The following is a 24,559-nucleotide window of genomic DNA, read 5'->3' on the forward strand; positions in this document are numbered from 1 at the left end:
TTGTGGTGGATTTGAGTTAAGAGGAAAGGACAAAAATCCCACAGCCACCTGCCAAGCACCTATTAACCAAAACCTAAAGTAGCTTTGAATTCTCCTCAGGCAAGCCTTTCGGCCTAGGAGACAGCGAACAGCAAAACCAACCTGGATAAGGCTAAGGATGTAAAGCCAAAATAACTAGCAAAGAAAAATACACAATCAATGGCTTGATGTTACATATGGCTGTAATGTAGAAATACTGTAAACTGCAATTTAGTGTTAATACTGTCAGCTAATCCGAGACTTCAGGAAACTGGCAAGGCCTAAACCATAAGGATAAACACACCTTATGTGCCAAGTCTGTCAGTGTGGGATTTAAACTAGTCCATGGCTGGTCGAGTACACCCTGAAAAAAAAACGCACAGCTAGAACAGATGAGATAGAAAGTACCCAAAACGTAGGACAAGAGCGTATGTATATACAAATCCTTACTGGAACCACAGAACTTACTGAATGAGGGCCATCCCGTTTCAGTTTTCTTTTCGTCTTAAAACCCTATTCTCTAGCAATAAGTTAGATTAAAGACAGACAGCTCCACCTGCATTCATCTACAGAACAGTCCATACGCCAGTGTGAGGCTGCTATTCCAATACCAGCACAGCTAGCCTGACTTTCCACTAGTGGTATTTTGGCAAAAATGTCAAAAGAGGCAATCAAAGACAGGACAGGTCGTGGGCTTCTCCCTAGGAAGGTCGTCCCTCCCTTTCCCTCCCCCACCCGACCCCCAGCTCATGGGAAAAAATAAAGACTGCAGTAGTAGCATCAGCGGGCGCTGCCAGTCCACCTGGGGGCCTTAATTGTTGCCTTCGCCGCCGTCGTCGTCTTGCTGATCGCTTGTCCAGAGCGTTAGGTTGTCGCGGAGGAGCTGCATGATGAGAGTGGAGTCCTTGTAGGAGTCCTCGTTCAGAGTGTCGAGCTCAGCAATGGCGTCATCGAAGGCGGTCTTGGCCAAGTGGCAGGCTTGCTCTGGGGCATTCTGGATCTCGTAGTAGAAAACGGAGTAGTTAAGAGCCAGGCCTAATCTAATGGGGTGAGTAGGCTGCATGTGCTCCTTGCTGATCTCGTGGGCTTCGCTATAGGCCTTCTCAGAGGACTCCACGACGGTCGCCCTCTTCTCTCCAGTGGCGACTTCAGCCAGGTAGCGATAATAGTCCCCTTTCATCTTCAGGTAAAACACTTTGCTCTCGTACTGGGTCTCACTGCAATTCTTGATCAGGTAGTTATCCAGCAGGCTCAGCACATCCTGACATACCGCTTCCAGCTCCTTCTCGATTTTTTCACGGTAAGCACGGACCATCTCAATCTTCTTCTCATTGCCATCCGCAGATGTCTTCTGCTCAATGCTACTAATGACCCTCCAGGAAGAACGGCGTGCCCCAACAACATTCTTGTAGGCCACAGACAGGAGGTTTCTCTCTTCATTGGACAGTGGCTCATTCAGTTCTGTCACCTATGAGGAGGAGAGAATGAAGAATAGTTATGGTCCAGATGATGTTGCTTGGGTCGACCACATCTTTATGCCACTACAACACTAACATATCCACCAGGTGACTAAAGCGATGGACAGAGTGGTGAGACTGTGTAGGTGTGCGGAAGGGGGACAGCTGGAACGAATGACAAACAAGGAAAACACTGCAGCTGGATCAGTGGTGCCTGAACCCCTGCTTCTTCCCTAGAAAAGGACACATAGTTTTCACATAGCTGTTTCATTGAAGATCTATCAAGGTGAGCTCTTAGATGACAAACCAAATTTGGATCTAAATTGCAAAAGGTCAATAGTTCTCTCCTGTAACATTACATATATACCAATCCTGGGGATTTTAAGCACAGATGGCTGTTAGATACCTCAACAGTTTTTTTGGCAATCAAACTGACACTTTCCTTCCAACCTTGTCCTGTCTACTCAGTTCCATCCCTTTTCAGTGAGAATATTCAGAAGTCAAATTCAAGTTGCCTTTTGAGACAGGAGGTGGCTTTTCTGCTCTTGGGTTAAGACTATATGAATTACAAACCTCAGGAAGGGAAGTCAAAACTGGGGGCCCGGGACTGAGTCTGAACACTGAGATATGTTAGCAACTGTGAGAACACATTTGTTGCACTCCGAACACTATCAGCGATACAAAAGAATGCAGAGATGAGCAAGGTACTTCTAAGCTGAAGTGGCCACAGCAATTAATGCTTCTTTCAATACGGACATTTCTAAGTTTCAATCTTCATCATCCCAATGATTAACCACCCTGAGGAAACTAAAGCAACGTCACACCAATGATCTATATTTTTATGACTACCAAAAAACTGCTTATAACAAAAAAATTAAATCGAGTCAATAACACTACATTCACTTAATTTGTTACTGCATGCCTGTCGTATCAGAGCCATATACTACTGTCCACCACATAAAAAAGAAACTTCTACAAGGAGGCTAGAGCTTATTTTTTATTCCTAATCAGACAGCACATTTTTGTCTGTCTGGCTATTCTATCTAAACTAGTGTATACTAAGTCAGTGGCTAAACCACAACATCAAGAATCCCAGTTTATCAACTATTTCAGAAGGACTAGATACTTCTCTCACCTTGTCCTCTCCTACCTTTGGCTCCAGTCGTAACATGTTAAGTATAACAAAAACTTCATACTTCTGCCCTTTGTTCTTCTCCCCCTGCCCGGAATACTTATACAAGTGTCAAGAACCAAGTTAACAGTTAATATGCACATCCTCTATGAAATCTTCCCCATCTCTCCTTCCACCCGGTTAAAACTGGCCACTCTCTTTAATCCTCACTGATCCCTGTGTGGATCAACCATAGCATCTATATAACATCTGTTATTACTTATAGATGTGAAGGGAGGGCAGGGAGACATAATCCAAAGTGAAAGACCAAAACTATTTGGGGGGGGGGGTTGGGATACCAAGAGACTTTTTTCTGTGTGTGAATCATTCACATTTAGTATGTATGGCACTTTCATAACCCGGGAGGTGGGAAGGGTTATGCTTAGTGCAACTGGTTGTGTAAATTAAACAGTATCTCTCAGGAGATAATTAAATCAGAACACAAACCAAATCATACTTATTAGTTTACTGCAAGCAATTCATTCTTTGAAAGAATTAATCATGCTTTGCTCACTAATTCCCACAGTATCTAGCAAATGACATATACTCAAATTTTTTTTAAAGATTTTATTTATTTGAGAAAGAATGCAAGCGTGCACCAGTGGGGGGAGGGGCAGAGGGAGAAGCAGATGCCAAGCTGAGCACGGAGCCTGATGTGGGGCTTGATCCCAGCACCCTGGGATCACAACCTGAGTCAAAGGCAGACGCTTAACCGACTGAGCCACCCAGGTACCCTATACTCAAAATATTTCCTATACTGATTAGCAGCGTTTCTTATGTTACCCTTTTACTATGCATTTTTGATTCTCCCATTATACTAAAGAATAAGACCTCTACCAGACATGGCCTTCTTGTGAAACTGACGGCACAGTTGGGAAGACAGGGTTTCTGTACTACTGGACTTCAGAGCAGAAGGAAACCAGGACAGAGGTGCTTTCCGTTCTATGACCCCTGACCCCCATTCCCCTGTGGAAACACCACTTCTCTGGCATAAGGCAGCTCATATCATACATCCAATTCTTTATATATTCTAGGCTTTGGAGACCCTCTGCTCAACCCACAGACCACACTGTCACTCCTGCTGATTTCTGATGTGTATTCACCTAACCCAGAAGATGGGTTTTCCCAGTCCCACCATTTACTAAGTGACCTTGAGGCAAAATTTTCATCTCTCTGGGCCTTGATTTTCTTTTCTGTTAAACTCAGATTTCTGCCTCTTTCATAAAGTTATTGTAAGAGTGTATCAGATAAACGATAAAGTGCTCTTGACCCAGTAAAGTGACAGAGGTGTGAGCAATTACTTTTGAGAATACCTTGAATAATTTTCCATTTTAATTCTCAGCATAAGAAGCCTCTAAATTTCTTACATAACCATCTGCTAGCTTATATCCCTGTATCAAGTATTGCATCTCCATTTCATCCTGTTCTCTCTTCTAAACTGAAATTTCCTTAGCTACCTTACATCACTTCTTTCCATAAACTTTGGTTTCATATAGCCTGAAAAAACTCCCCAGACTGGCTTTCAAACACGCTGAGGCCTTTGTAAGCCTCAGGCACGCATACCATAGGACTGCAGCCTATATTCACTGAATACCAAAGGCTGGCTGCCTCTACTGCAACCTGATCACTGTCTCCAATGCAGAGAGAAGCCAGAGTGCCTAAGGCCATTGAGATCGAGTTCTGGCCTTTCCCCTAAATCATGCTGTCCTTATTTCCAGAGCCAGCAACTATTTAAAGCTCAAATGACCTCACCAGTACCCTATACTGCTGGGTCTCCTCCTGCTGCAAATGAAGTATAGCTGCAGAGCCCAGAGGCAGCATTGTGTGCTTATGTAAAGTCTGCATAGTTGCCTCAAACAGAAACATGGAGATTATGAAGTGTCAATATCACCTTTAGATACAATAAACTCAACCACATTTGGAACATACCCAGATGTTCTCTGCCACTGAAAAACTAAGTTAGAGGGAAAAACCTTTAACTCTTAAAAAGTCTGCTCAAAGAAAAGTTTCTCTAAAAACCTTAAATCAGAATTTCAAAAAACCCTTAAGATGGAAAGGACTTGTGTGAGAATGAATCTGTGATTTTTACATTAAAATAGAGATCCCAAAGATACTAGTTTTGAAAGTCAAAAGATGGGGCATCTGGGAGGCTCAGGTCATGATCTCCCCAGGTCCTGGGATGGAACCCCACCCATCAGGCTCCCAGCTCAGTGGGGAATCTGCTTCCCCCTCTCCCCCTGCTTATGCTCTCTCTCGAATGAATAAATAAAATCTTTAAAATATATATGAAGTCAAAAGATAACTTTTTTGTTTTAAGATTTTATTTATTTGACAGACACAGCGAGAGAAGAAACACAAGCGGGGGGGGGGGGGGGGGGGAGAGGGAGAAATAGGCTTCCCGCTCAGCAGGGAGCCCGATGCAGGGCTCCATCGAAGGACCCTGGGATCATGACCCAAGCCGAAGGCAGACGCCTAACGACTGAGCCACCCAGGTGCCCCCAAAAGATAACTTCTAAAAGGAAAAAAAATATATGCTCATAGTAACCAAGATAGAATGAGAGAATTCAATGTGGGAAGATGAGAGATATGTATCATCTGGGAAGGGAGGTAATTATTTTTCCAAACAGTCACTGAATTGTTTCTAAGAATGCAACACTTGTAAATACGGTCCCCAAAATACACTGTCCTGGCTGTTGTAAAATGTAGGAAGTCCGCATCCTCTGGCATGTCACACGTTCTGCCTAAAAACAAAATTAAGGTTTCTCTCTTCTCAATGACTAGGATACTAGCCCAAGTTCAAATTTCTTTTAGTGAGCTAAAGATAAACAGATGAGTAAAAAGACCCCCAAAGTCTGTTATTCTCAGATAGTTAAAGGACAGTTTAAGAACTGGAACTCCCCAAATCTCAGATGCTAAGGAATCAGATATTAATTAGCGTTTTCCCCTAAGAGTTGATGCAGAGACTTTTCAATGGAAGATTAGCAACCCTTGAGAATCTTGGAAAGCTATTTAGATGACTTTCTGACCCCAACACTTAGAGCACCCAGTCTTTTACAATTTCCTCAACTTATCAAGAACCTTAAATTGTAATGAATGCAACTTCATATATTTAATATCTTCTTAAATAAGAAAAAAACTTGCATTAGGCTTATTTTATTTAAAATCTATTTCTATCTCGCAAAAGCCTGTGTAGAAGTTAAAAAAATAAGGGGCGCCCGGGTAGCTCAGTGGGTTAAGCCTCTGCCTTTGGCTCAGGTCATGGTCCTGGGGTCCTGGGGTCCTGGGATCCAGCTCAGCTTTGGGCTTCCTGCTCAAAGGGGAGCCTACTTCTCCCTCTCCTTCTGCACCTCCCCCCCCGACTTGTGCTCTCTCTGCTCTACTAAATCTTAAAGAAAATAGGAGTTACAGTAGTGAACGTAAGACACACTAATTTAAGAACGCTGAAAGTTTCCACAAAGAAAGAACTGGGTTCACATCCAAAAAACAAGACAGAAGGGATGAATAGGTGATTGTGAAAGGATTTTTAGGGTGGTGAAACTATTCCGTATGATACTCTAATGGTGGATGCTTGTCATTACACACTTGCCAAAATCCATAGAATGTACACCCCAAGTGAACCCTAATGTAAACCATGGGCTTTGGCTGATAACAATGTGTCACTGTAGGTCTCAGGACGCTGATTATTATTTTTTTTTTTAAAGATTTTATTTATTTATTTGACAGAGAGAGACACAGCGAGAGAGGGAACACAAGCAGGGGGAGTGGGAGATGGAGAAGCAGGCTTCCCACAGAGCAGGGAGCCCGATGTGGGGCTTGAGCCACTCAGGCGCCCCCAGGACACTGATTATAACACTGATTATAACAAACCACTGAGATGCTGATAGTGGGGGGGGCGGGTGCTGTGGGCAGGGATGGTACACGGGAGCTCTGTGCTTTCCACTCAATTTCACTATGAACCTAAAACTGCTCTAAAAAAATAGTCTTGTAAAGAAAAGATGGAAAAAGGGGGGGACTAGCAGACACTAGGTATAACATTTGGCCCCATCTTACATTTTTTTGTGCCCCTAGGTTTGGAGTACTAATCACCTGGAAGTGCCAAGAGGACATGAAAAAGATAAACACAGTGATTGCTATATATGAACACCTTATACCAAAAACAGAAAAAATAAGATGACAAGGTGCAGGATGGGCATCAGTATCCACATAATGGACACATTATCTATATACTGTACAGGCAGACGAATAAACCACCAATCAGACTGGCAATCCCGAAGTCTTGTGACTTGCTGTGAAGGTGATGGTGTCAACAGCACTCTCATCCATGGTGGGAAACTATAAACTGGTACAACCTTTATGGAGGACAATCTGGACAGGCCTAACAAAATCACAAATATTCAACAACCTTTTGACTCTGCAATGCCCACCCCTACCCCCGTTTTTTAAAGTAAGCTCTAAACCCAACGTGGGGCTTCAACTCCCAGCCCTAAGATCAAGAGTCCTACGCTACTGGGACTGAGCCAGCCAGGCGCCCCTCTGCAATTCCCTTCCCAGAAACTGATTCACTGCATTATTGCTAACAGCTATAGCCTGGAACCACCTAAGTGGTCTTCAGCAAGAAACTTGTTAGGGGCGCCTGGGTGGTTAAGTGTCTGCCTTTGACTCAGGTCATGATCCCAGGGTCTTGGGAACGAGCCCCACGCTGGGCTCCTTGTTCAGCCGGGAGCCTGCTTCTCCCTCTCCCCCTGCTTGTGTTCTCTCTCTGTCAAATAAATAAAATGTTTAAAAAAAAATTATTTTTATTTTTTTAAATTATTTTTTAAAAAGAAACTAATTAAGATTATGCCACATCCATACTGTGGAATTCTTAGCCACTCAGAAAGTATCTGTCTTCTCAGTGTATTTCTAGAAAGGTGTGAAAACAGAGTGGCTGGGAAGCAGTCGAGATTGAGAAGACTGGATTTTGACCTGTTACAGTACCAATTCAAACAAACCCACTTCATAATTCACCCTGATAACTGTATCTACAATTAAAGTTTAAAACCAATTTTGAGGGGCACCTGGGTGGCTCAGTCGTTGGGCGTCTGCCTTCGGCTCAGGTCATGATCCCAGGATCCTGGGATCGAGCCCCGCATCTGGCTCCCTGCTCAGTGGGAGGCCTGCTTCTCCCTCTCCCACTCCCCCTGCTTGTACTCCCTCTCTCACTGTCTCTCTCTCTGTCAGATAGATAAATGAAATCTTTAAAAAATAAATAAATAAATAAATAAAACCAATTTTGAGAACCAAGTTTAAAAAAAAAAAGCCCAAAGGCAGTAATGTACTTGGTGGAGAGCCTGCTTCTCCCTCTCCCTCTGCCTCTCCTTCCCACTTGTTCTTTCTCTCAAATAAATAAAAACCTTAAAATAAAAAATGGCAGCACCATGTTCCTGAAAATGTCGAATTACCACATGACTCAGCAATTCCACTGGTAGGTGAGTACATACAAGAGAAATGAAAACACAATGTCCACACAAAAACTCGTACACAAAGGTTCTTAGCAGCATTACTCAAAACAGCCAAAAGCAAAAACAATCTAAATGTCAACTGGTAAGCAGACTAAATTAAATGCAATATTATCCAAACAATGGAGTATTACTCAAGCATAAAAAGGAATGGAATGGGGACACAGGCTACAACATGGATGGCAGTGAAGAGGTTATGCCAAATGAAAGATGCCTGTCAGAAGAGACCACATACTATACGACTCCACTGACAGGAAATGTCCCAAATTCTACAGAAACACAAAACAGACTGGTGGCTGCTTAGGGCTGGGGAGTTTTGAGGGCAGGGGAGTAGGCAGTGACTCCCAATGAGTACAGGGTTTCTTTTTGGGGAATGATGATATTTATTCTAGGATTCTGATCCTGGCGCCAGCTAACACAACCCTGAAATGCTAAAAACCACTGAACTGTACACTTTTAATGGGTGAACCGTACAGTATGTGGATTTTATCTCAATAAGGCTGTAAAGAGAAAACTGCTGCACTATATATATCATAGTCTACACAGCACTTTCACACACACCAGCAATTAAACATTAACTCCTGTGTGTTCAAGGAGTTCCGAATTTCAAATACTTCACACTTCGTAATACGTGGGCCTATACAAAGTCACTTGTCACAGAGCACAAACCTCTAATAATTAATTCTCCTCTTGTGATTTCCAATAAACTCCCATGTAGTCTGATGTATGTTACTATTTCTCATCCCCTCCCCCAATATGAGAACAAGAGTACTGTGTAGGTTCATCACTCAGATATACTTAAGCAAATCTGAAAAGGGCTAAGAAATTTACGTTCCCTACCACAAGTATTTTTCATTGTAAAGCACTCACTCCTGCCACTATTGGGGCGGGGGACGACAAGGAGAGAAACATACTGAGATTATGTATGTTAATTTCCCGAAGTACAGACAATCCACACTAATACCAAACCACAGCTCCTTCCCCTCCTACAGATCCTGAGTGAAGGGCTTCCACCCTCTACTTACACACCTACTGTGAGAACTCAGCCTAAATCCACCTTCAGAAACTAACTTCATGGGCGCCTGGGTGGCTCAGATGTTAAGCGTCTGCCTCTGGCTCGGGTCATGATCCCAGGATCCTGGGATCGAGTCCCACATCGGGCTCCCAGCTCAGCAGGGAGTCTGCTTCTCCCTCTCCCTCTGCATCTTCCCCTGCTTGTGCTCTCTCTCTCGCTCTCAAATAAATCAATCAATCTTAAAAAAAAGAAACGGGGGCGCCTGGATGGCTCAGTTGGTTAAGTGACTGCCTTCGGCTCAGGTCATGATCCTGGAGTCCCGGGATCGAGTCCCGCATCGGGCTCCCTGCTTGGCAGGGAGTCTGCTTCTCCCTCTGACCTTCCCCCCTCTCATGCTCTCTATCTCATTGTCTCTCAAATGAATAAATAAAATCTTTAAAAAAAAAAAAAAAAGAAACGAACTTCATGGTAAAACCAAGTTTATCTCCCTACAACTGCCATGTGCTAGCCTTAAGAATTTTATCTCTCAGGGCCACAATCAATTCCTCAAAACAAGTGAAGGCAGCCCTCCTCAACTCTTGGTCTTGCTACTTACTGTTTCTATGATCTGTATACAACTCCCCTCACCCTCCTGACTCTCTTCCCGCAAGTAAGCTGCTCTGTCACTACCCTGCAGCCTGCTACCGAGAATACAAGACTTCGAAGTTCAGCCAGGCTACCTGCTGAATGCAAGCAAACAAATGAGCTAGTATTTATAATTGCTGCTTTTATCATAGATCTGTTTTGGTGGAGACAGGGGTACGCTCCCAGCAGAAAATTAAACAAGCTCGTGTGTATACAAGTGCTATATGAACTATGGTACACTGCAGCAGTTTCTTAAAATCAGCTCTACAGAGATTACCTATTGAGCAAAGGCCAGGGATGCTCCTGAACACCCTACAATGCACAGCTCAGCCCCTCTCTAAGAGTGAAGAATATGGTCCAAATTATCAATGGTACCAAGGTAGAAAAACCCTGTGCCAAGTTATCAATGCTCGGTCATGATACTCACACTCTTCCTCATATTGCACACTTCCGTGCTCTCATGCTTTTCCACCTAGACACACTTCCAGAACCCATAAAGAAAAATTCGCCGTGTGTCCTTCAAGTCCTAATTCCAATACCACATATACTTCCTTCCTGAAGTCTTCTGAAAAATTCTCAGGCAGCTCTAATCACTGCTCACTCTGTGTATGAGTAACTTCTACCTTGCATCTTGTATACTGCTTACTTCTAATGCCTTGTACTGCTAAATATATATTGTTCCTTTTCCCACAACGACTGAAGTCCTTAGGGGCAGGTACCACATTGCACTCACCAATGAATCACCATGGTACCAGTCACTTTTGAATGTTTAGGTGACATGATGTATCAAGCCCAGATTGTCTGCATAAGTAGCACTAATGGGGGGCTGGGTGGCTCAGTCGTTAGGTGTCTGCCTTCGGCTCAGGTCATGATCCCAGGGTCCTGGGATCAAGCCCTACATCGGGCTCCCTGCTCAGCGGGAAGCCTGCTTCTCCCTCTCCCACTGCCCCCTGCTTGTGTTCCCTCTTTTGCTGTCAAATAAATAAATAAAATCTTAAAAAAAAAAAAAAGTAAGTAGCACTAACAATTCCTCCCAACCCTGTATAGATCTCCTTCCTTTGCCATGTTTTGTAGCTCCTCCCACGAAGAAATGGAATCTAGCTCCCCACCCCTATCATCTGCACTCGGTCATGTGACTTCCTTTGCAGAGGCCTGAACAGTGCTTATCAGGAAGGGCTTGCTGCTGGGAAACGTCCATGGCCCCGGTAGTTTCAACTAGCCACACCGAGGCTGGTCTAAACCAAAACTACTTGGCCAACCAACAGAACTGTGAGAAATAAGAAATCTTTCTTTTGGGTAATCTGATATAAACAAAAACTAACCTAACTTATATGCTCATTTTAATACCATTATCTTGCAGGGGCGCCTGGGTGGCTGATGGCTGAGATAGTTAAGCATCTGTCTTCAGCTGGGGTCATGATCCCAGGGTCCTGCAATCAAGCCCCACATTGGGCTCCTGGCTCAGCAGGAAGCCTGCTTCTCCCTCTCCCTCTGCCTTTCCCCCTGCTCATGCTCTCTAACTCTCTCTGTATCTCAAATGAATAAATAAAATCTTTAAAAAAAAAAAAAAACTATTATCTTGCAATGTTAAATTCTGCTTAAATTAACTTCTGAAAATCAGTCAGTCTCAATTCATACTGAGATCTCAATTAATGCCCTATGTCACTTTCCCCCCAAAGTGCTACGGTTGGGTGCCATCTGCATCAAATGTAATCATGAAAAGCTGAATTTGGGGGCCAAAGTACAAGACTTTAAGCAAAAATAAGGCTACTTCAGTAGCCTAGGTTCCACCCATGGCTCCAGTCTGATCCCACTTTCTAATAATTTTTTTTTAAAGATTTTATTTATTTGACAGAGAGACAGCCAGAGAGGGAACACAAGCAGGGGGAGTAGGAGAGGGAGAAGCAAGCTTCCTGCAGTGCAGGGAGCCCGATGCGGGGCTCGATCCCAGGACCCTGGGATCATGACCTGAACCGAAGGCAGATGCTTAATGACTGAGCCATCCAGGCGCCCCACCCCCCTGCCGACTTTCTAACAATTAGGACATTTGTCAAAACTTTGCAGCTTGCTGTTTAACCCCACATATCAGGAAAACACCTGATCGAATGTCTTGAAAAAATTCAGATATACTAATTCTAGCACTCCCATGGCTAGTAGTCACATAACCCTATTCTAAAAAGCAATTAAATCAAAATTAGTTAAAAATTAAACAGCTTCTCAGGGTGCTTGGGTGGCTCAGTCAGTTAAGCATCCATCTGCGTTCAGCTCAGGTCATGGTCCCAGGGTCCTGGGAACAAGCCCTGTGCCAGGCTCTCTGCTCAGGGGGGAGCCTGCTTCACTCTCTTCTCCCTGCTCGCGCTCTCTCTCAAATAAAATCTTAAAAAAAAAAAAAATTAAAACAGCTTCTTATACAAACCCATACTTACTCCCCTTCATAATAATTTCCTTTTAGGCCTTTTCTTGGGCTTCTACAACTTCCCCTGGAATCAATGTCCTCTTCACTTTCATTGGGACTGTTCGCCTATGTCCATACCTGTGTCCAGATCTCTGGTTTCACTTCCATTATCCAAGGCTATTCCTCCAAATTAGTTATAAATAATAGTTCAATTATCTCACCAAATTTGACAACTTAACCCCCAAACCACACCCCTGACCTCCTTGTTCAAAATCACTCACCTTTAAAATCAAGCTCTTACACTCCATCCAGTAATACCTGTCCTCACTCCTACCTACTAGCTCGTGCTCCTAAACCCCATCCTTTCTCTCTTTCCTTTCAGGCTTTATTCCTTTCTTCTAAGGTCCATCAATTCAATTATTTTTGTATGAATATAAACTTTCCTACTGAGGTGAGAGGAGACAGGGAGAGAGACATCAACCTAAGACAAGTCCCTGCACATTAAGGTTTTTCTAACTTCAGCAGAGCCCTACTGCCTCGCGATCCTTACTTCCTCTGACCTCTTCACAGAACAGAGTGACCACGAGGGAAGCCGAGCCTTTTCTTAGCAGACAACTGGCGCTATCATTGCCTCCTCCCTGTGTGCCAACCCAGTGTTTCCTCCCCCTCACTATAAGCCCAGCAGTCATTTCTCTCCCCTAGATCTTCCCTCCTCCTCACCTGTTTTTTCCCATTAACACATCACCCAAGTTCAGGACGAAAATGAGTGATGCCTTTTATCTCATTTATCTCATTTCTTATTTCCTGAAAAATCAAGTTCCTGAAAATAAGTCTATACTTCTCAGCACTTCCTCACCTTTCATTCACCCCTCACCCCACCACCCCTGCACCCAACTCAAAAAAGCCATCAACTGTCCTTCCTATTTCTAGTCCCCAACCAACGTTCCTTACATCTTCAACTTAAATCTCTATTCCTAAATGAATCCAACACTGCTAACCACTCCCCCTTTCCTGACCCGCTCTTCCCTTCGTCAGCATTCTCTCCTGGTTTCCAGCCTTCCTCACTACCAACTAATAGGCTTGGCTTCTTTATTCTGACTCCCAACTCTCCACTTTCCCTAGGTGACCTTACTATGCCTGGTTTTAACCATCATGGATAGACAGTGACCCCCACTAGAATGTCCATTCCATGAACGCCATGAGGTGGGCCATGTATTCCCCAGCTCTCGGACAAGAGCCCAGTCATTAAGTGGTCCTACAAAAATATCCGTTTATTCGATGAACGAATAATATTAACAGTGCTTGCCCTGTGCACAGTGCTGTTCTAAGTGCTTTGCACGTGCTGACATGTAGCTGCCTCCACTTACATGGCTCCCCAAACTCAGCTCGACTACAATGGAATTCACCTCGTCCATTATTTTTCCTCCCTCCTCTTTCTTCTCTGTTTCCAGCCATCAAACTCCCCCTCAGACCTGCCCTCACTGTCCTTGTCCAGGTTCTCATCCCTTCAGACTCAACCCCCATAACAATCTAATCAGTCTCTCTCCCTCTGCCTCACTGTACTTTTCAATTTCCAAATCTTTTCAGATCAAAAATCGAATTATGATCCTCTTCTGCCTACAGTCCTTCCAGGACTCCCCATAGTTTAAGGAAGAACTCAGACTTCATGAGGCCTTTTGTGAACTGGCCCCTACTCACTTCTGTGGACTCTTGCTAAGAGTACCTCAAACGCACACACTACCGCAGCACATTTTGCTCCTAGACACTCTGAAACTACACAGGCTATTCCTCCTCCCTCCATGCTCTCCCCTTCCCTTCTAGCCCAACACCCTACTCTAGAATCGCTTCTGTACCAAATAGCCCCTGAAGTCCAGTGTGACTTCGATGTCCTGTTACTCTATTACTGAAATTACAGCTGTTTGAAATTTACCATATTATTTTCCTTTCCTCAATAAATGGATCCCCTTCCAAAAATCTCAAGTTTTCCTGCAGGACCTTCAAATGGCAAAAGTAAGTAAAATGGCAACATATCCACCTAAATTACTGCTAACTCATTAAATTGGTCAGCTCCATACCTGTGAGCACGGATTCAAAGCCAGATTGTCTGGGGCCAGATAGCCAGGATATATGCTTACTACCTACCCACCAGCATATTCATCCATCTGAACACCCAGCAGTATACTGACCTTAAGGCGAAAATGATTTTTTTTAAAATGTTTGGCAAGCAACAAAGCCAAACAAAAGCAAAGTTGTTTCCTCACACCGTCCTCAACAATCCAATTGGGTTTTAGCTCTTCTTTCAGATTAGGCATAAAAGCCAGAACTAACAGGAAGAATCTACCTTTCCAAAAATAAAACAAAAACTAAGGCAGTAAGAGAGGAATCACAGTCCTGTAATGTTCAAACTCTTAACACCATCCATCCTCTGCCCCCTCATGACACACCCAGGCTTTCATCCCCGCCCCCCCGCCATGAGAAAAGGCTGATGGTAGAGGCAGCGCCTGCGTTTCAAGGAGAAGCACCTCTTAAAATCAAGGAAAAAATGCAAATCATCTGTCACCTGGGTTAAATGATTTAAGCAAGAAACTACATTAGAGGTTGCCAAATTTGAATGTAGGGAGATCTTGCTGGTAACTTGAGCATTTATGGCAAATGAGGGGCAATTTTTGGTAAGAAGCCATCTTCCAAGATGGTAAATCCCAAGGGGGCCAACCAGTAAGAAAGTACATAGATAAAAGACTGACTGCTATGCTGACAAATGGTGAAGCTGGTTGTATGGAGACATATTCTACTATTCATCTCTACAAGTGTTTGAAAATTTCCATTAGTGTTTTCTTTTTTTTTTTTAAGTTTATTTAAGTAATCTCTACACCCAAAGTGAGGCTTAAACTCACCACCCAGAGATCAAGAGTCGCATGCTCTTCCGATTGAGCCAGCCAGGCGCCCCAGTGTTTTCTTTTTAAAGGTAATCATTCCAACCACAAGAAAGCAACAAAAAGGGAGATTTGCTGCTAGCAGTCAAGCTCCCCGTGACTTTTTCTTCGTGTAGTAAAAGTGCAATAGGGTATCCTTGAATTTTGAAGTATGTGTATGTAATGCCTATTCAATTACATTTTTCACTACTTTTAAGGAAACTCAGTACCTATTAATGATTTTAAGAACCTTAAAAATTATGCTTAGTCTTTCAGCAATTCCACTTTTGGGTCTCTGTTTTAATATATAAACTATGTTGGAAGCTTTATCCACAAAGGTATTCACGGCACTATTACACAAATTTGGAAAGAGTATAAATGTTAAATAAAAGATCCTTGAAATAACGTCAAGGGAGAAGGCAAGGTACAAAAGCAAGCCTAATAAACCCTACAGAAAAAGACATGGTAGAAATATCCCTGCACGGGGAATTATTACGGTGATACCTGTTAATTTTTTCCCAAATTTCCTAACATCCTAAAGGCCAGACATTTTTGTCATCAGTAATCAGTCCCATTGATGACAGCCTTCCAAAAACCGGACTCCCTTAGAAAATAACAGCATCCTGGAGCCTGGGTGGCTCCGTCTGGTTAAGCGTCTGCCTTCGGCTCAGGTCATGATCCCAGGGTCCTGGGGCAGAGTCCCATATGGGGCTCCTGTTCAGCAGGGAGTCTGCTCTCCCTCTACCCCTCCCTCCTGCTCAGCTCTCTCTCTCTCTCATGCTCTTTCCTCAAATAAAGTCTTAAAAAAAAAATAACAGCATCCCCAAATTCAAAATATTCCTGAATATTCCTTCTCAAAACAAAACAAACAAAAAATTAGGGGCGCCTGGCTGACTCTTGATCATTTTAAGTTAGAGCCCCACACTGGGTGTAGAGGTAACTTAAAAATAAAATCTTAAAAAAATTTTTAAAGAATATTCCTTCTCGGGCGCCTGGGTGGCTCAGTTGGTTGAGCGACTGCCTTCGGCTCAGGTCATGATCCTGGAGTCCCTGGATCGAGTCCCGCATCGGGCTCCCTGCTCAGCAAGGAGCCTGCTTCTCCCTCTGACCCTCCCCCCTCTCATGTGCTCTCTCTCATTCTCTGTCTCAAATAAATAAATTAAAAAAAAAAAGAATATTCCTTCTCTACTACCCAGTTGTTCCCATGAGCTTTTCCGTGCCTCGGGATGTTCCTTCCTGCTGTTCTTAGCCTCCTATCTTATTCGCTCCTTGCCCGTCTGGAATGGGTCATTTTCAACTTAATAGAAAAAATCTAGTGCCTGAAGTCTACTTCTGTTGCACAGATGTAGTTTAAAAAGACTAGACATAGGGTCATATGTGAAGAGTGGAATATCATTTGAAAATAGCATCTATCCACCAGTCTACCCATGTCAGGCAGGCCCTCCTGTAAGACTGTGCTGGCAAGAGGACGGGACCATCTCCACGGCTACTAGATCCACGCCGGGGCCACCAGGGCAGAGGCCTACTCGTCCACTTTTTCATATTAGACTGCTACAAAAAGAGCACTGTATTGATCTGAATGGTACTGAATTGAAACAATTCAGTTAAAAAAAAAAAAAAGTTTAAGCTTATTTCCACATCCTTGAAGTACTGGCACCAGAGACCGCTATTAGATCCAGGTTATTTAAATATGGTAGGCTCAAGCGTTGTATTAATAATTCCTTTCAGAAAGCTCAAGAAATTGAAATGACCTATCTCCTCAAAACAAACCTGCATCTTTAAAAGGCTTCCTCTTGTTACCTCTTAGCCTTTTCTCTGCAGCCACTCTGCACACTCGGCTGTGGGGGAGGGGAGCTAAGGGATTCCTCTTGAGCTCCTGTCATTACTTGTGCAGCTGCCCATTGCTGTCACTGTCCTATTCCCAGCTCTGACACCCGTTCTAGTAACAGAATTAAGAGGAGAAAGCTGACCCTACACCTGAGTCCTACTCAGTTTGGCTTTCGATCTCTCCAAAAATAAGATCTTGCTCCAAAGATTAAGAAGATAAGACTGATGAGTTTACTTGGAAATTTACTTTCTAAATCTCATGGAAAAAAAATCTACATATGTGAGAACACACTCATTCCCATTTACCTCCTCACAATCCAACTACCGCTATGCAGCACATGAACAGTATTCAACTTAGGTAAAGAAAAATCTCCCTCTGTGGGACACACCCTTACAGGTGAAAAGCTGTTAACAATTTGGCTTAGACTTCACTAGTTCTTTAGAAAGGAAGAAAAAAAAAAAAAAGACCGATGCAAAGTCCTTAAGATTTAATTTTTATTGTTGCTGCAAAATCATGGGACCAAACCAATTCTTTAACCATTTATCTTAAAATTAAAGCTCTCTTTTGGGAACTTCTACTGATCACTTTTCATGGAACTGTTTTCTTCCCCAAATTCTATTTTAGGTATCCAATATGATTTTGGTTCATTACCACCACATCATCTTACTTTAAATTGGCACTCATAGAGGTCCTTGAATTTTGATTTTACTTGTTTATTAATTTGGGTAAAAAAACAGGAAAATGATTATGAAAGGAAAGACTCTAGGCAGCTGATACTGGTAGCCCTTTCAACCTACAAAAACAAGCAGAGCCTCCCATGATTACAGTCTTAAATATCTGCTCAACCATTAAGAAACATAACTTAGAAAGACAAAAAGAGGGGCATCTGGCTGGCTCAGTTGATAAGGCATACGACTCTCGATCCTGGGGTCATGAGTTCAAGCCCCACATTGGGCACAGAGTTTACTTAAGCAAAAAGACAAAAAACAGTGATTTGTGTGTGATTTTTTCCCCCTTGAATATTAAACCTGTAAAATGGTCTGTGCTTTTCTTCCACATCCCATGGAATCTGATAGCAATACAGAAATAATCAGATGCCCCGCCAGATAAAAGGGTGAAGGCTGGTGATAATGGGAGTGAAACACTCTTGGCAACCTCAGAAGCCCCCGAACGATGAATGTAACATCATACATAGGGGATTCCCGTCAGTTTAGCATCCTGTGTTTGAAAAGCTCACCCTCTCAATGCACTGTACAGTGTTCATTAGGGGACCGCTGCCCCACAGCAGGGAAAGCATTTATAACGAAGGCAGCATTGGGGTGGAAAATGAGTCACAGTAAGAACCCAGCAACATTTCCATAATCTCCAAATAGTTAATAGTTTGTTCTGATTTCAGATAAATTGTTCTTATTAATTTGGGGGAACATCATATGGTTTTAAAGCTCTGTAACTTCTTAAATATAAGCCTAGCTAAGATAAGTCTCTTTTTTCAATTTATGCTGAAAAGGTTCAGATGTCAGAAAACAAAGACAAAAGGGTGCCGATTACCATGGGCTGTGAGCTGCTGTGGTTACTTTATTATTGACACATTCCTGAATCAGTAATGTTTTGAAATCCAGCCAGCTACAGCCAAACCATCATTCCTTTTTAGAAATACCATTTTCTCATTTTTTCAACTAGAGATGACAGTTGCACAACATTGTGAATGTGCTGAACGTTACTGAATTGTACATATGAAAACGGTTAATTACTCTGTGACTTTTACCTCAATAAAAACAAAATCATTTTCTCTACTTTTTAATAATTTAGAGTTTGGCTTAATAAATAAATGTTTCCTGAAGGTACTAGGCGATAAAATTCTCCCCATGGTCTGTTAGTAACCCAAAGCTCTGTAACAAGGATATACATTTAGCAACACCTTTTATGTTGATGTAATTCAAAAAATACATAGGGGAAGGTTTTTTAAGTAATTACAAAAAGCACTTAATATGTCATTTCAGTTATTGCAAAGAATACTACATAAAAAGCCAACTGTCATCTGTATTCTTTCCACCCCAAAGAAGAGAACAATTGAAACCACATGACTTAGAATAATGGCTGGCAGAACTCCCACCTCTGAAGTCCGCAGAGGTGTCATTACTCCATTAGTGATAATGGCTACTGATCTAGCCTCCTGGAAGAACTAGCAGGAAAAAGAGAATATTTAAGATAGTAAGAATTTTAAACTTTATTGATTCTAAGAAGACTTTTTTTATAATTAAGATAGCCTTTTGCAGCCAGTGCCCCCCAACCCAGTCACCTCAACAAGATGAGTAGCCCAGAACCTTTTCTCCCTCCTGAGGCAAGTACCAGTAGCCTACTTAGCGTATTAACTTCTGGAGAGGCTATTAGCATCCCAAGGACAAGACAGAATTGTCTAATAAGAAACATCTAGGTGTTCACTCCTCCTTAAATGGAAGACTACAGGTTTCTCTTAAAAAACTAAACTTCTGGGACGCCTGGGTGGCTCAGTTGGTTAAGCGACTGCCTTTGGCTCAGGTCATGATCCTGGTGTCCCTGGATCGAGTCCCGCATCGGGCTCCCTGCTCTGCGGGGAGCCTGCTTCTCCCTCTGCCTCTGTCTCTCTCTCTCTCTGTCTCTCATGAATAAATAAATAAAATCTTTAAAAAAAAAAAAACAACTAAACTGGGGTGCGTGACTGGCTCAGCTGGAAGAGCATGTGACTCGTGATCTCCGGGTTGTTAGTTCAAACCCCGCACTGGGTGTAGAGATTACTAAAAAAAATTAACTTCAGGGGCGCCTGGGTGGCTCAGTCATTGGGTGTCTCCCTTCGGCTCAGGTCATGGTCCCAGGGTCCTGGGATTGAGCCCCACATCAGGCTCCCTTCTCAGAGGGTAACCTGCTTCTCCTCTCCCACTCCCCCTGCTTGTGTTCCCTCTCTTGCTGTGTCTCTGTCAAATAAATAAAATCTTAAAAAAAAAAAAAAAAAAAGTTAAAAAAAATTAACTTAAAAAAACAAACTTCCCCCTTCCTTCTTCAAAACACTGCATGCTATTCCCTTCCTGGTCACCCACACACAACTACCACTCTGCACAGGTCCCAACAGTATTACTAGGATAATTTCACTTAATGCAAATAAATTTAATCCCCCTATCATCAGGATGATTTCAGCCTTAGAAGGGCACTCACTTGAGTGACAGGACTGAGTATTTTCTTTGTATCTTTCTGTACTTTGCAAATTCTCCATGATGAGATGACTTTTATAAACACAGGAAGAAACAAAGTTTTATAAATAGTTACTATTTTTGAGCACCTACTACATTCCTTATTTAATCCTCAAAGTTTTTCAAGTAGATATTGACCTATTTTACAGATGAGGAAAATGAGGGTCAGAGGTAAGCATACTTCCTCAGTCACAGTAAACAGGTTTGAAAAAAGGTCTGCTTTATTTTACAAACTGTTCTTTCCTCCATACTCTGACAAGAAGCAGAAGTATAAATATGGCAAAAGAGAACTTTTCCAAATCTCAATGTGTTTTGTAACGAATTCTCACTAACATTACTGAAAATGACCCAGAAAGTCATAATTTTTAAGGCTTTTATTAAAACCTGCCAACTTAGTAACTTGCAATAAACCCAAGCATACAGTCCACCCCCAGCACTATGATCACAAGACATATTCTTGTTTAAAACTGCTATTTTTATTCCATTATTGTTCAATTTTAACGAAACAACTGTTTTAAAATACAAATGTATCTTATACTCTTGTGAGTAAACTAGAAATTGGAAAATGAAGAGGCATACCTAGAGGTCACTGATTTGCATGCCTAAAGGTAAATGAAATCCTTATTTTTTGGGCCAACTCCTATCTGGTGAATAAGGTAAAGTGCTCAATTCCACCTGCTTATCTGCTAATTTCTGCATTACCTTGGACAAATGCCATTTGCATACTCCCTACCAGCCCTTAGGTGCATTGCAGCCTCTGTGTCATTGTGTGTGACATCACTGGGTTGCTATGGATATAGGTGCGAGGTCACTCACTTTCCTGTGAAACTAGAAATATGGAAAAATTAGAAGAGTCTAAATAGCATGAATTAAACATATTTCCAATACTGTTATCTATTAAATGCACAAGTTATCATTTGGGCTTTAAAATGTTTTTTAAGACAGCATCTGTGGCAATACATTAATACAGCAATACTCTCAATTTCAGAATCAGGGCTCTTCCTTAATGAGATAAAAATCGTTTTCGTTAAGGTAGCTGGCTTAAATAAAAAACATCAGCATTGTTATCTTTTATGAAAAAGCAAAGCTATTCAAGAATTAATCTGTGACACCTATATTGCTTCATTAAAAAGATTTAACATGCAAGAAGATACACTCCTGAATTCACTTCACACTGGAAATGCATTTTCAAAACCTTTGTTACATAAGGCAGGAAGTTAAATATTAAGATAGTGGGAAACCTAAATCATTCATTAGATAATTCTCCATGTTTCATTTAATAATGCTCAATACTTGCCCCCTCCTCTAATACCAAACTCCTTGATAGCCCATTAGATAAATGTAGTGTTACTGACAAAATGGTGCAATACAGGCAGGAATCTGCATCCCAGACAAAATGCGACAACTGGCGATCAGCATTCTCTTTTCATCAGTATGAGGATGCGCTAGCTTTTCTTAAAAAAAAAAAAAAAAGCCTCAGATATACCTAAAACAAATTATTTTTAAAAAAAGACTTTTTCTCCTTTAAAATAACTCCTCCCAGCCTCCACCCAGTCTAGGCTCCCTGCAATATGACAAATGCAGAATCTTCTAGAATGACTTGATACTGCCTCCCACCACTGCTTTGTTTGCAGTATCAGATCAGAGAGAATATTTTTTCAACTTATAGGAATTTCAACAGATGTGTGCCTATATTTAAAAAAGAAACAGCATGTGTCACAAATTGAACCAGTCAGCTAAATGCATAACCTTTATTTCAAAGACAATACCTACCCTTTTCAATACAAAAAACATTAGGAAAAAATGAAGAGGACATGTTGTGAACGATCAGTGAAAAAGCTAACGAGACATAAGTTCCCCTTGCCTAAAAGCCAGAGGACCTGCTTTGGGGTATAAAGAAAGAGGAGCCTTTTGTTAAGAAAAACGTGAGAGCAGCAAGGAGGTTTCGGTTTTGCACCACTGAGCCCAGGGTTTCAGGAAAGCCTACATTTTTCCTGGGTAGGTTCTAAAGGATCCATCAGGAGAGGCAGTGGGGAAGGTTTGGGGGCGGGGGGGGGGGGGTATTAGAAAACCAGGAGACCTGATGAGTGAATGGGAAAGGCGCCGCCCAGACACCAGGGAGAGAAAGAGGAACCGCATCCATGCGGTCCCCCGCCCCCACGCCCAGGCTGGGAGGAGGGGAAGTGGGGCACAAAGGATGTTCACGGCCCCCGCTCAGGTACCCAGCGGACCCGGAGACACGGGGCCAGAGACCCCGCTCCCGAGACCAGCCCTGCAAGATCCCGCCCCGGCCCGAGCCCGGGGAAGGCCGAGGAGGCAGCGCCGCCAGCCCTGAGGGACGCTCGAGGAGAGGCCGCGTCACAGCCCGGGTCCCTATCGCTGTCGGGGCCCTCCCCAGCTCCCCGAGTGGGTGGGGAGGGGCAGCCAACGCTGCAGTCGCGACTGACGACTAGTCCCCGGGCTGTCCACGCGAAGACCCGCGTCTGCGAAGGGGCTGGGGCGAGGCGGGGGGAAGGGAGGGGAGGAGAAACTCACGTTCTTCATGGCCGCGGCCATGTCGTCGTAGCGCTCCGCCTGCTCGGCCAGCCGGGCTTTCTGCACCAGTTGCTCGCGGTCCACCATCTTCGCGGGCTAGGTCGGGCCGGGTGAGGAGACCGGGGCGGCCTGAAGGGCTCGGAGGGCGGCTACGGCGCGGCTGGAGCCCGTGTGCCGGAGGGACCGACCCACGAAGCGAGCAGCTGAGGCGACGGCGGCGGCGCTGTAGCTCGAGCTGCGACCGCGGGACCAGGCGCTAGGCGGCTGCGACTGCTGTGCGTGCCGCGGGCGGACAACCCCCTGCGGCCCCGCCCACGCCGCGTGACGCAACCGGCCCCTCCCCCCCCCCCGCCCCCCCCCCCCTGGTCCCGCCCCGGCCCTTCCGCTTCTTGGCCTTGCCCTCCCTAACTCAGCTCGCGGCCGCTTTCTGGGCGTCCCCCTTTTCCCCGTTGTCCTCCGCCAGTGCTCCCCGTTTTTCACTTCGCCCCGATTCCTGCACCCCAGTTTCTCCAGAGTATCCTCCAAACTACCCCCCCTCACACCTCCGCCCTGTCAGGCCCCAGCGCGTGGGCCCCTGGGAGTTGTAGTTCACTCAGCGGTGGGGTACTACGTTGGAGAGATCAAGGACAAAGGGGCGGTCAGGACTACATCTCCCAGTGGTCATAGCGCGTGAGCGGTAGAGAAGCGGGGGGGGGGGGGGGCTCTAATTCCGCGGCCACTGGGGACCCCTGGCGGGGACTGAGGCTGCATCAGTCCGAGCGAGTGCTGATTCACCGCCCCGCCCCATATTCTCCGGGAAATTTCGAGGGGAGGGGGCCAGGACCTCAGCCCTGGCCCCTGTCTCTGAGATAAAGTAGCAGCAGGCCAGGGAGGGACAGAGGAGAGGACGCGCGTCCACCGTAGATCCAAACTTGCTAGGGTAGTGCCCCCCCACCCCGGGTTGGGTTAAATTAAGGAGCTTAATATTGGGAGCTAAACTGTCACCCTCCCCCACAAGATTCTATTTCCCCATACACACTTTGAGGTCCGTGGACCCGAAGAGGTGAAAACATGGAAGGACAAATACTGGCCAGGCATACTGGTTAATTTACAGAAAGGATGCAGCTGTCTGCAGGCTGACCCCTGGGGGAGCTCCTTCTTCCTCTCCAGGGTGGAGTGTCAAAGATTCAAATCGGTTGCCAAGAGCCTACTGTATGCTTAACGTGAGGTTGTATCTGAGGGTTAACCAACCCTTTTCTGCCCACCTAGCACTTACACACGGAGCTCAGGCTGACAAATTCTTGCTCATATGCTTCCCTTTTCCACATCCCATGTAGCTCACATGCCAGTCGTTTTGACTGCACATTTTTTTTAAATTTTATTATGTTATGTTAATCACCATACATCACTGGTTTTTGATGTGGTGATCCAAGATTCATTGTTTTCGTATAACACCCAGTGCTCCATGCAGTACATGCCCTCCTTAATACCCATCACCAGTCTAACCAATCCCCCCTCCCCCTCCCCTCTAAAACCCTGTTTGTCTCTCAGAGTCTATAGTCTCTCATGGTTCATCTCTCCCTCCAAATCCCCCCCGCCCAATTTTTCCCTTCCTTCTCCTAATGTCCTCCATGCTATTCCTTATGTTCCACAAATAAGTGAAACCATGTGATAATTGACTTTCTCTGCTTGACTTATTTCACTTAGCATAATCTCCTCCAGTCCCATCCATGTTGATGTAAAAGTTGGGTATTCATCCTTTCTGATGGCTGAGTAATATTCCATTGTATATATGGACCACATCTTCTTTATCCATTCATCTGTTGAAGGGCATCTCAGCTCTTTCCACGGTTTGGCTATTGAGGACATTGCTGCTATGAACATTGGGGTGCATATGGCCCTT

At 43.9% G+C, this 24,559-nt stretch overlaps 1 protein-coding gene across 1 annotated transcript; it reads right to left on the minus strand.

The window, feature by feature from the left end:
* Nucleotides 1-203: 203 nt before the first annotated feature.
* On the minus strand, nucleotides 204-22,972 carry YWHAG (tyrosine 3-monooxygenase/tryptophan 5-monooxygenase activation protein gamma). The gene is made up of 2 exons (XM_021700489.2): nucleotides 22,678-22,972; nucleotides 204-1,486 (listed from the first exon to the last, which is right to left on the minus strand). The coding sequence occupies exons 1-2, from the start codon at nucleotides 22,762-22,764 to the stop codon at nucleotides 830-832; spliced, it is 744 nt and encodes a 247-aa protein (XP_021556164.1). The 5' UTR covers nucleotides 22,765-22,972; the 3' UTR covers nucleotides 204-829.
* Between the last annotated feature and the right edge of the window lie 1,587 nt (nucleotides 22,973-24,559).

This window comes from Neomonachus schauinslandi, chromosome 5, assembly GCF_002201575.2.
Source record: "Neomonachus schauinslandi chromosome 5, ASM220157v2, whole genome shotgun sequence".
Lineage (NCBI taxonomy): Eukaryota > Metazoa > Chordata > Mammalia > Carnivora > Phocidae > Neomonachus > Neomonachus schauinslandi.